Source organism: Magnolia sinica, chromosome 10, assembly GCF_029962835.1.
Source record: "Magnolia sinica isolate HGM2019 chromosome 10, MsV1, whole genome shotgun sequence".
NCBI classification, from domain to species: Eukaryota; Viridiplantae; Streptophyta; class Magnoliopsida; order Magnoliales; family Magnoliaceae; genus Magnolia; species Magnolia sinica.
The window spans coordinates 56,834,850-56,847,995 of record NC_080582.1 but is presented as its reverse complement, the minus strand read 5'-3'; the positions used below and the strand labels follow the sequence as shown (position 1 = coordinate 56,847,995).

The 13,146-nt window shown below is 38.0% G+C and overlaps 1 protein-coding gene across 3 annotated transcripts in view; it reads left to right on the top strand.

The window, feature by feature from the left end:
- The window catches only part of LOC131258407 (uncharacterized), a 40,367-nt gene that overhangs the window by 17,607 nt on the left and 9,614 nt on the right, over positions 1 to 13,146 (top strand). For 2 of the 3 annotated variants that reach the window (XM_058259721.1, XM_058259720.1), the window contains one exon: positions 1,832 to 2,113. The exons of the other annotated variant lie outside the window; for it this stretch is intronic. In XM_058259721.1, coding sequence (XP_058115704.1) covers positions 1,832 to 1,835 — 4 coding nt within the window. In that variant the 3' untranslated portion in view covers positions 1,836 to 2,113. Of the gene's footprint in view, positions 1 to 1,831; positions 2,114 to 13,146 lie in introns of those variants that run through there. 3 annotated transcript variants of the gene reach the window in all.

Genomic DNA, 13,146 nt, shown 5'->3' with positions numbered 1-13,146 from the left:
ACATGCTATTCGCTAATTAAAACACTGCTTCCAAGAGGTGTTTTCCAACCACAATCTCAACATTTATGGATGCCCCTATCGACGCGTCAAAACACAAATTCTCAACAGACATTGAAATCCATGTCCAGGACACCCCTTGAAATGGAAGTCCCCTTGCACACCCTGTCCATGGACATGGATTTACCCCGCACTTGTCTACCTGCGCATCCAAACAACCCCAACTGAAAAGGACTGTACTCATTTTCTTTCTTTTGTTTTTTTGAAGGTCGTCTGTACGCATTTTCAGAACTCACAATGAAGAAATAAATGGTTGACATTTTCTTCTGTGCCTGAACATGTGTAACAAATGTTGGGAAATGCCAAAATCATATTTCGCAAATGATCTATTCTCAGGATTTTATTAGTTGCCTCTCATCAACAAAGGTGGTGCATGATATTGCCCGATTCATTTGGAATGATTGCCTTGAAAAAGGCTTTCGATGAGAACTTGCCAGGCAGATTGTGGATCCACTTTCTTCTAGCTGCTTTAGATGGCTTTGGATAACCATTCTCTAGCATATATATATATATATATTAATTCTCAAAACATCAGAATTTCAAAATCCCAGATATTTCTTCCAAATTCCAACAATCATACTTTCCCTACCACATCGTAATGGTAAGCAAATCAGTTCCTAAGTTGAACAAGTTGAACACCTTGTTAGCTCTTGGGTGTCAGTCTTAAAGTTTCTTTAGGGATTGGTCAGATCTTCTTTGTAATGTTTTAAGCTTGTAATTGCCCTAGGGGCTTCTTATAAAGTTATTTCTTACCAATTAAAAGAAGATTTTTAATATAAGTATCTTTCCTTGTGATCAATGCATATAATCTCTCTACCATCATTGTAATATTGAAACATCTACCATCCAGATATCTTCCTGGAAACACGTTCTTCTCTTATCACCCACTTTGAATTGTGCATATTTCACAAATATTTTACTGAACCTTTCGATTCATCACCAAATTCGCATACCTCTGCCGCTGGTATCCACCCTTTATCACTCTCACCGATCTGTTTGCTAATTCTGCCCTCCACAGACACTCTCACTGATCTGTTTGCTAATACTGCCCTCCACAGACGATACTCCATTTCCAAACTTCCACCACCACTTCGTAAACTCAGCTAGTTTTTTTTCTCCTTCGTAAACCTGCATGAGTTCTTGAAATTGGTTTGAAACCATGGTTTCTAAAACTCAGATTATACTCTCAAGTCTCAACAATGCTCGTCTGATTCGATTAAAGACAAGTATCTGGTCAAGTTTTTCTGTCTTTATATTTATAAGGATGTAATCCAGAGTATTTTGGGGTCTTAAAGAGAATCCCAAAATAAACTTACTGATTTTTAATTACTAAATTGAGTTTTTAGACACTTACTCGAACAAAAGATACCAACATAGCCCTCTCAAATGGAGGTCTGAACTAGGAGAGAGGGTGCTTGTTTCTCTCAAGTTCTTGAACTTGTGGAGATGGACTTTAGCCTCATTGCCAACAAAATAACCCATTGTTTCTAATGTTGGCTACATAGTACCGCTTGGTAGTATTGTATTATCAGGAGGGAGGGAGGAACCAGTCTCTCTACTGTTAATACCCTAGTACAACTTTGTACTACTGTAATACCAGGAGACTATGGCTGTGTACTACTGTATTACTAGTAGTAGAAAGAACAGTAAGGGTGGGCATAGATAGTGGCTCCAAAGAGAAGAAGAACAAGATAAATAAATAAATAATATAACAAAGGAGAAGTCGAATTCTTTGTTGTTGGTCTGAATATTCCTATATAATCTCTCTCATTAGGTAAATGAGGTGGTTCCCATCATAATGCCATTGGTGGACACGAGTGCAAAGCAGCTGCCACGGTATGTGAAGGATGGATTGATGGATTGCCAAATTTATCAGCATATTTAAATAAGATGGTTTACTTAGTTGCCATTTGTATATTAGGTCTGGGAGACAGGTTTGTTGGGCTTGTAATAAACAGGATAAGGGACGCCTACTAAACTTCCTTGGTTATGATGGATGGAATGGAACAAGGAGTCTTTTTCTTTTCTATAATGTAGCAATGATAGTTTCCTGGTCTCGGTGGAATTGAACATGGTGACTTTTGTTTCCTGAAATGAACTTTTTTTTTTTTTGTCTTGACGAGGAGTTTTTATATATCCGCATCTTTATATGCTTGGTAGATTCCCACTGTCTTTTAATGGTGGGAAATAATGTGCTGTGACTGTCTGCTCACTATGTGTTAACATGCTGTGACTCTTTCTTCTCACTGTGCCATCAGACTCCTGCTTGATGCGACTACAACCATCACCTGCTCTAGTGTTTCAAAGTCTGGATTCCAAAATAATTCAGAAACACAAGTAATTGATCATAATAGGGAAATTTTTTAGCAAAATTTGGAGACTTTTGGTAAATTTTCTCTACATATGGGAACACATTGTCTGCTTTGTTGCATTTGTCTATTGAATATTTCATAAATAACTTAGTGTTTAAATTTCACAGGATACCACAATTACGTGCATAAGCTTGACGGAGCTAAGGAATAATGGTTATGCCTTAGGGGGGGTGATTAGGAGCAAAAAAAATTTATGTCTATTTAAACACAATTATTTAACTTAAACTAAAGTATAAATTAAACCAAGTAAAATAATTTAATTTTAAAGCATTGAAGTCATTAGTGGGTCCAATCATATAGACTACAAATCATATTCGTATGAAGCAACTAGTCTATAAACACAATACTGTACATGTGTGTGTGGAATGTGTTACTTATCTAATCCCAACATTCATCTAATTATGCATACATATAATTCATCAATTCATCATATAAGTATAATTAAATGAGTGCTCAAAGACAATTCTAAACACAAACATGTAAATGGTTCGGTTTTCCTACTTCACTCCCAACGGACGCACTCAACCCATGAATATACTGGATTTCATTATCGGATGTTTTAAATCAGGTTCACCTTTAACCTTTACAACCTTACAAGAGGGCCCTAGCGAACACTCCTATCGGAGGCTCCCGCAAGAGACTTGAGTTGGTTTTCTATTGATTAACCAACAACCTCAGTTATAATCCAAGGACCTACGTTTACTCCCGCCGGAGGCACCCTTGGACACACCTGTGTCTAGCGACCTACACAAGGACTTTGATTTAGGTCTTACATAAGAACATAGTTGAGTTTGGCAATTCAAACTCTTACACTTTATCTTACACAAGTAGTGTACACAGACTCGACAATTGAGAACCTTGATGGATTGAACTCAGTTGATGCGCTGTCTTATGATGCTTGATCGATACTTTCCCGTGTTTCAATCAGCTCCCATTTGCTCCCTCGATCATGATGTCGATACTTTACCAAGGCTTCAATTCCAAGATCAAACACTTTGCATGTAATGCTCCTTTGAGGTGACCAAGGTGATGGAAAGTTGAGTGAATCTCCTACAACTAATGGAAAGTTGTAATGCCTTGGGGATTCACTTAGAAGGGTCTCCTTGAGAGTTTACACAAAGGATGCACTAATAAAGTTGATTGAAATCTCTAGAAAATTGTGTAGATTGGGTTCATCTTCAACATTGAAGTTGGAATCCTCATTGGACTTATAAAGCTCAAGAAGAATCAAATCTAATAGAATATAAGGGGCTTAGGGTATGAGATATGATTAGGGATTCACCTAAGCTTCAATTTCACCAAAACTCTCTAATTTTTCCAAAGATTCGAAGCAATAATTATAACAAAAAGCTTCAACAGATCTCCAATGGATAGGCTCCATCAATCAAGCCTAGTCTTCGATCAATCAAACTTGGTCGAAAATGGTCTAGTGAACTCGTTGGACTGTTTTGGTTACGTTCGATTGATCTATCTCGATCGCTCAAGAGGAATCCAAGATTCCTCGATCAATCAAGCTCGTGTCTCAAGCGCCCGAACTAATTTATATTTTAGGCCATAGATTGTTAGATATTTTTTGCCATATTTAGTAGATCGACTTGATCGATTGACCTTTACTCGAGCATACTACTAAGATTGCTGGTTTGGATAGTTTAGATTTCCAACAACTTTGGAGCTCTTAGTCTATATTATCATGTTTAATTAAGGCTCATAATGCTTTGAGATAATCATAAAAGGTTTTCTTATTAAGGATAGGATCATTTAGAGGTTCAAGGGTTGTTTTGGATTAAGGCTAGGGTCAACAAGGTACCTCATTTACATGTTCTTTATTCATTGATGTTCATATCCTCTTGTGTCTTCAGTCTTTAGCTTCCAAGGGCTCAACCGAATACATGACACACAGACTCACATAATTAACAAACAAGATACACAAATCAGTGCGCTAGCAATCTTCCCTTTTATCAATTACGTGACAAAAATATAACCTAGACAATGTCATGGTCTATACCAACAACATAACAAAACAACACAAAATATTACATGCCCAAGAGTTCAATTATATACAAATTTAAATATAGGACTCGAGACATGTAACATTTGTAAGGCTCCCCCATAATTACCCTCATCTTCATTAATGTTTGAATAGAACAAACAAATCATGCAAAACGGAATTCATTGTTTTGGCAGGACTTGACTTTCACTTCATTTTTGTCAATATTTGACAAAGAGTTAATTCCAATAGATATACCAATAAAAACATAGCATATAATAACTCTATAAGTTCTAGATTTACCAATAATAAGGTACATATTGACATGGGATTAAATGGTGCATATGAACATTAAAATATAGAGCATGCTTATTATGGTCATTCAAAAGATATACCAATCAAATTAGGAATGATCAGTGATAGTCTAAGCTAAAAATATGTGGTATCAAAATTCAACAAATTTAAAGCTTAAACCATCAATACAAATGAGGCTATAATCCTCAAATTTAACTATTAAGCATAAGAGACTAGAATCCTCATATTTTCCTATATGCTCACCATGAGGCTGAAATCCTCAAATTTTCAATTAGGCTCATAAATGAGGCTGAAATCCTTAAATTTAATTATTGAGCTTAAAGATAAGGCTTGATCCTTTGATTTAACAATTCAGCCCCTTATAGACCTTCTAAGGTTACACATCTCTCTTCACAACTCACTTGAGTGTGAATTTCCTAGGACTTGAATTATTTTCGAGAGGGGGAATGATATTCCTAAATGCATCTCCCATAGGTGATTTCTTAATTGGAGATGTATGTTCGGTATCGGTAGGAGATTTATTTGTGTTAGTCCCATCCTGATAAGCATTTTCCCTTGATTAACATTGACTTGGCCTTTTTATTAAGTCGGGCAATTAGAGTTAGCAACACCTTCATGAAGAATGTACCACTATGGTTTGCAACTGTGGTGGATTGTACCATTTTTAAGATAACACATTCAAATTTAAGGTGTCCAACATCTCCACAAGCATGACATACATGAGAAGTTCTTGGTCTACTTTCAAAAGTAGACAATTTCCTTTGGATTACTGGAGGGGTAGAGGCAAACATATGACTATCAAGTTCAAATCATCTATTGTCCCCAATAGGCTTACCCATAATAGATTTACAAATATGTTTATGTTCTTCGGTAACTTTAGCTTTTCCCCTATAGGAAAACATCATTCTAAGGCTCATTCGGATCTCACTCCTGGTGGTTAAGCCTTTTAGGAGGAACCTTCTCAGATACCAATTGAAATTGTGAGGAATATGATACGACAACTACGTGCAGAAGCTTGGCGGAGCTAATCAATGATGACTATGTTCTGTGGGGTGATTAGGACTAAATGAAATTTATGTCTATTTAAACACAATTGCTCAACTTAAACTAATATGCAAGTTAAACTATGTAAAATAGTTTAAAATTAAGGCTTCCAAGCCATTAGTGAGTCCAATCACATATACTACAAATCATATTTCTATGAAGCAACTATCTATAAATACGATAGTGTATATGTGTATATAAGATCCGCTACTTATCTATTCATAACATTCATCTAATTATGCATACATATAATTCATCAATTTATCTCATAAGCATAATTAAACAAATGCTCAAAGACAATCCCAAACATAAACATGTATAGTGGTTCTGTTTCCCTACTCCACTCCCTGAGGACACACTTAACCCATTAGTGTATCGAATTTCACTATTGGAAGTTTTAAATTAGGTTCACTTCTAACTTTTACAACTATATAAAAGGACCTTACACTACTGCCGGAGGCTCACATTGGAGACTTGATTTGTTTTTTATCGACTAACCAACAACATCAGTCCTAATCCAATGACCTATGTTTATTCCCGCCAGAGGCTCCCTCAGATACTAACACTTACACACCTGTATCCGGTGGCCTACACAAGGACATTGATTTAGGTCCTACACAAGAACTTAGTTGAGTTTGGTAATTCAAACTCTTACACTTAATCCTACACAAGGAAGGAGTGTACACAGACTCGACAATTGACAACCTTGTTAGATTAAGCCCCGTTGATGTGTCGTCTTGGGTTGCTTGATTGATGCTCTCTCGTGCTTCAATCAGCTCCCATTTGTTCCCTCAATCATGATATCGATGCTTTGCTAAGGCTTCAGCTTCAAGATCAAACACCTTGCATATAGTACTCCTTTGAGGTGACCAAGGTGATAAGAAGTTGGGTGAATCTCCTCCAACTAATAGAAAGTTCTAATGCCTAGGGGATTCACTTAGAACGGTCTCCTATAGAGGATACACTAATAAGGTTGGGTCTAATCTCTAGAAAATGGTGGAGATTGGGTCCATCTTCAATATTGAGGTTAGAATACTCATTAGAGTGGTAAAGTTCAAGAAGATGAAATAAATCTCATGAAATTTGAAGCTAAGGGTGTAGGATATTATTGAGGATTCACCTAAGCTTCAATTGCACAAAAAACCATCTAATTTGCCCAAAGATCCGAAGCAATATTTACAACAAAAAGCTCCCATAGATCTTCAATAGTTAGGCTCGATCAATCGAGCTTGGCCTTTGATTGATCGAGCTTTGTTGAAAATGGTCCAATGAACTCGCTAGTCTGTTTTAGTCACTACGATCAATCGAGCTTGATCGTTTGAGAGGAATCAAAGATTCTTTGATCGAGTGAGATCGTGTCTCGATTACTTAAACTAATTCATATTTTAGGCCAGAGTTTGTTGGATGGTTTTTTGTCATGTTCGGTCGATCGACTCAATGGATCGAGCTTTGCTCGAGCACACTACCAAGATTGCTGGTTTGGTTAATTTAAATTTCTATCAGCTCGGACCTTTTAGACTATCTTATCATGTTTAATTAAGGCTCCTAAGGTTGAGAGATGATCACAAAAGGTTTTCCTATTAAGGATAGAATCATCTAGATGTTTAAGGGTTGTTTTAGGTAAAGGCTAGGGTCATCAAAGCACCTCATATACTTGTTATTTTCTCCTTGATGCTCGTGTCATCTTGTGCCTTCGGTCTTTAGCTTCCAAGTGCTCAACCGACTACATGACACACGGACTCATGTGATTGACAAACAAGATATACAAATCAGTATACTTACAAGTGCGCATTAGCAAATTTGGTTGAAATTCATAAATAATTCAAGAATTATTCATTCATATATAAATTAATAAATTTTCATTTTCAAAAGATTAGATGTTTTTGTTTTCAAAATGTTGGAGAATTGTTTCAACAGAGACCATCACTTTGACTGCATGGATTGCTGCTATTACTACCGTTACATCACCATCACCACAGCTGTTTCTGCCCCACCACCTCTATCATCATCATCATCAGCTCTTTTACTTAATCCGGTAGCCATTTGATGATTCTTTTAATAATTTTAATGGGGAAAAAGTGTATACCCATGAGAAAACTGTAAAGAAATCTTTCTGGACATGTTCATCAATTAGTCATCCTGTCTCATATTTTAACCAACTCAATCATCTCAACCCTTCAAATAATTGTCAGCAATGTCCACTAAATCAGACAGTCAGGTCCTGTTTTGTTTCCTGTGGAATTTCCTTCCCTGATTTTAATATTTTGGCTCATTATTTCCTTGAAACAAACTATATGTAATAGTTTAAGAACTCAAGAACTCGACTAAGCTTGAATCCAGCCAGGTTGGGTCGATTCTCAGGACTTGACCAAAGTTTAATGATTAAAATTAAGAAGTATTTAGAGTAACTTTTAGAAACTATGAATATCAATAAATGGCTAAGTTAAACAACAGCATAGAATAGTGTTAGTAGATGTCAGTTCCTCTTTTCCTTGAGATCTTGAGTTCATGCCTATAATTAAAAACATGAGTGACCTAGTATGATTCATGATGAGCTGTGTGGAGTCGATCAGGTTAGCGAGCCAGATGAGTGAGTTTCTTTGTGACTTGGCTTGAAATCTCATCGAGTTGAGTTGACTTGGTACATCAAGAGTTTTAGAACCACGTATATGTTTGGTTGTCCCTGGCCTGAGTAGTGCGGGCTGGTTATGGATGCCTACTCTCCGGGCATGACTTGGGGTTCTAGTCTCCTTGGGCTTGTGAGGAGGTGAGGCCTGGAAGCCTTGACCCAAATAAAAATAAAAATAAAAATATAGGTTTCCCTCACAATGTTGGTTCCTGATAAGAATGTAAATTTTGTTAAAATCATCTTCTCGTTGTTCATCCTAAGGGATGTAATTTGGTTGGTCGCACTATCTTCATCATGCCAACCAAGAATTCAATTTACTGGGATTTTCAATAATCACTTTTATTGGATAATTGTAATTGGCTTATACTAGAGAAACTTCAATTATTGATATAGGAATATAATTAATTTTCAAACCTACATGAATAAGTTTTAGACATAAATAAAACTAACTTGTATATAAATCAGTAGAGGAGCACTCCTTTCGGGAAAATTGCTTAGGAAAATACCAAAGGGAAAGTGGTGATATGCAACAAAAAAACATCCTCAAGGTTGGTGGAAGAGATCTTCTAACTGGAAAAGAGTTTGCACTTAAAACAAAATGAGTCCTTATTCAAGGCATGGGCAACGGTTCACCAATAACTGGATTGGCCTAGTTTTGGTTTAGGCAACATTCACCATGCCCACCTGATGAACAGTCTCACAAATGAGCCACTTACATGTAGGATACTTGTGGTTTGATACTCATCAATGTGCACCCACTGTATCTAGCATTCCTCCAATGAATAATGGTCTATCTCAACTGCAGTTTTGAGTTTTTAGGCTTTGAAACTAGAGAGCTAATTTTGTGTCTCCTCATCAAATTCCGTTTATTCAATTTGCTAATGAAATAAGAACTGTTCAATCGGGCCATGGAAGCCGGTTGCCAACATGAAGTTACCGAGGAAAATGAAAAGAAAAAAAAGAAGAAGAAAAGAAAAGGCATACCCATCCCTCGAAGAAGGAAATGATTTATTTATTAATTATTATTATTATTATTATTATTATTGTTTTTTTGCATCTGGCTTTTTTATAGGATTCCATGGGATTGCATAGGGAATGATTGCTAAAATAAGTGCAATTTATTTTTCTGGAATGACGGCTAAGATAAGTGCAATTTATTTTTCTGATTTGGTAAGTTTCTTTTTCTGTTTTTTGTCTTAGGTAATTTGAGTGAATTGTGGATCTTGGAATGAAGCCTATAAGGCTACGTGATTGTAATAAAGGATCAATGAAAAATTAGATTTCCTTCATCATTCTCTCTGCTTTCCTCTCCTATCGAACCCCACTTCTTCTTCCTCTTCCTTCCATTTCTCTTTGTTTCCACCATTAAACCTGCAACTAGTAAGCTCATAACACTTGGTATTAGAGACATTGATTCATAATGGCCACTGCACAGAACCAAGAAGCAATAGCCAAAATCGAGACAGAAATGTCATCTTGGTTAGCTGTTTGGAGGCCCTGACAGAGCAGCAAAACACCACAAACTAGCGGATTCAAATGCAGCAAATAACCACCGGTAAAATCATAACGGATCTAACACCCAATACAATAGATTTGATAGTCAGTGTGAACAAACTGCTTGGAGTTTTCTCCAGTCAATCATCGGAAGATCAAACCCATCAAGGTCCTCTTTTGCCAAATCCGTCAGGAGGACATTCAGGCTCTTCAATGACGTTACAAACATGCTACACTCAAGTAGACTTTCCCAAGTTCAATAGTGAAGATCCACTGAGTTGGACGTATCAAGCACAATTATTCTTCAGTTACAATCAGACGCTAGAGAACGAGAAGATCGCCCCACATCATTTCACTTGGAAGGCAAGGCAACAGAATGGTACCATTGGATAGAAGAATAATTTCCACATGGATTTGGAATGAGTTATGTACAGCTGTATGTGCCCCTTTTTGGCACCAATGAGTATACCTAACCGGGAGAAATATTGGCTCCGTTACAACAAAAGGGTTCAGTGAATGTGTACTTTGACGAATTTGAATACTTAGCAAATCTTCCCATTAAGGTTCCAGTAGAACCCTTTTATGGTAGATTGTTTTGTCGGGGGGAATGAGGGACGACATCCGAGGCAATGTCAAGATTCTGACTCCGGAGAGCCTTCACCAAGCAATTAGGTTGGCTCGACGGGTCAAGGAAAAGTTGTCGTCTTCTTGCAGATAACCACACGCAACCAATGGCCATTTCACAACCACACTATATTCTTCAATAGTTGCACCCCTGTCTGGCTCCAAGACCACTTCTACAATAATTCCTATTCATTGTTTATCACTGGCGAAAATGGTAGGAAGGCATATCATGGGCATTTGCTTTCATTTCAGCACAACCACCAATACAAAACAAAACAACTCTTCTTCATGGAGGTGAGTGGTAGGAAGGTAATGGTGACTATAATGAACCTGATGATGACGATCATCCATTGGACGAGGTGGAAGACCGTCCTGAGATTTCAGTCCATGCATTGGGCGGTGCCACTATGCCACAAACCATTTGTGTACGTGGACTTCTCAAAGGTCGTTCGATCTCGATTCTAGTGGACTCAGGGAGCAAACATCTAGTGCAGCAAGTTGGTGGTTTGACTCGGAATGCAACACCCTTCAATGTCATTGAAGTTTATGGAGGTGAGTGGCCATGTAAATGAAGGTGCCACCAAGTCCCCATCATCATTGGCCTCTAATGCACTAGCATGGCATTCCGTTGAGGTGATCATAGCGTCATCTTACACATGCAAGTGACAAATCTGAGTGGCACCCCGTCCCATCAACCCGCTCTCGCATTGCAAAAATTGTTAGACACATGCTGATGTGTTTGCCGTACCTTCCTTATCGCCAGAATGTTCTCATGACCATCGGATTCTGTTAGTACATGGCATGAACCCCCCAAACTGGTGACCATACCGGTACCCTCACATCCAAAAAAGATGCAATCGAAAGTATGGTTAAAGTGTTGTCCATGTTCGGATTTATCCGCCCTAGCACGAGCTCTTTCTCTTACCTAGTTTTATTAGTGCACAAGTCCAATGGATCATGGAGAATGTGTGTCGATTACTGATCACTCAACGCAATCACCATAAGAGATAAGTTTCCCATCCTTATTTTTGTTGAACTTCTTGATGAGTTACATGGGTCTATTTTCTTTACTAAATTAGATCTTCGTTCCGTATACCATCAACTTTGAGTACATGAAGTCGATATTCATGAAATTGCCTTTGAACTCATGAGGGGCATTACGAGTTTTTGGTCATGTCGTTTAGGCTTACTAATGCTCCCTCACCATTCCAAAGCTTAATGAATTCACTCTTTCAACCATACTTGCGAAGATTCATCTTGGTTTTTTTTACGACATTCTCATTTATAGTTGCTCCCTCACACAACGTTGGACCCATTTGGATATGGTTTTTCATATATTACGTGCTAACCACTTGTTTGTCAAGCTCCAAAAATGCTCCTTTGCATCACAAGATATTTAGGACATTATTTCTCCCCATGGGGTATCTGCCGATACTGAAATTTTTTTATGCATGTTGGGTTGGTTGGTCCCAAAAACGTTAAAAGCCTTGTGAGGCTTCTTAGGCCTTACCAGGTACTATCACAAGTTTATACGACATTATGACACTCTTAGTGCACCACTCACGAAGTTACTCAAGGGCTCATTCGTATGGAATGAGGAGGCAAGTAATGCCTATGTCCCTCAGGACAGTCATGTCAACAGCCCCAGTCCTAGAGCTTCAAATTGAACCCTTATTTGCTCGGCCACTCATTCACTATTATCCCTGATCATCACAACATTAAACACATGCTAGAGCAGCCCTTAACTACCTCAATTCAACAAAAATGGCTCTCCAATCTCGTGTTATGATTTCAATATTGAATAGCGCAAAGGGAGGGATAACTTGGCGGCCGATGCATTGTCCTGTTTGCCGGAAGAAATGATGTTGCATGCCATTTTTATACCTACTTCCACTTGGTTAGACGATATGAAGCTTCTTAGCTAGTGACGCTTAAACTCACAAAAATCATCACAGATTTGCAGCATGCTCCTTCTTTCCATCGTCACTATACTTGGGCCGATGGTGTGTTACGTTATAAAAAATCGTATTGTCCTTTCACCTTATCATCTCTCTACTTCGAAATCATGCACCACCTCCATTCATCCCCGACCGTAGGCCACTTCGGGTATCTTAAGATGGCCAAACATAAATCGACTTCTTTTAACTTCTTTTTATTGGAAATTCCTTCAGAAAATGCTTCGACGTTTTATAGCAGAATGTGAAGTATGCCAGGCACCAAGGCTGAACGGTCTCTCCACCGGTTTATTACAACTTCTTCCTATTCCTGAGTCCTTGTGGATGGACATCTCCATAGATTTTATCGATGGCTTACCACGTTCCCATGGTAAAACGTGCATCATGGTTGTCATGGACCGACTTTCCAAAGCACCTCATTTTATGGCTCTTGCTCACCCTTACAAGGCTACCCAAGTTGCCCAAGTTTATATTGACAATGTGTTCAAGCTCCATGGTATGCCAAAGTCTATGGTGAGTGACCGTGATCCAACCTTCACCAGCCATTTTTGGGGGGAGTTTTTTAAATTACAAGGACTGGAACACCATATGAGTTCCTTCCACCACCCCCAAACCGATGTGCAAATGGAAGTTGTTAATCAATGCCTTGAAAATTATCTATGATGTTTC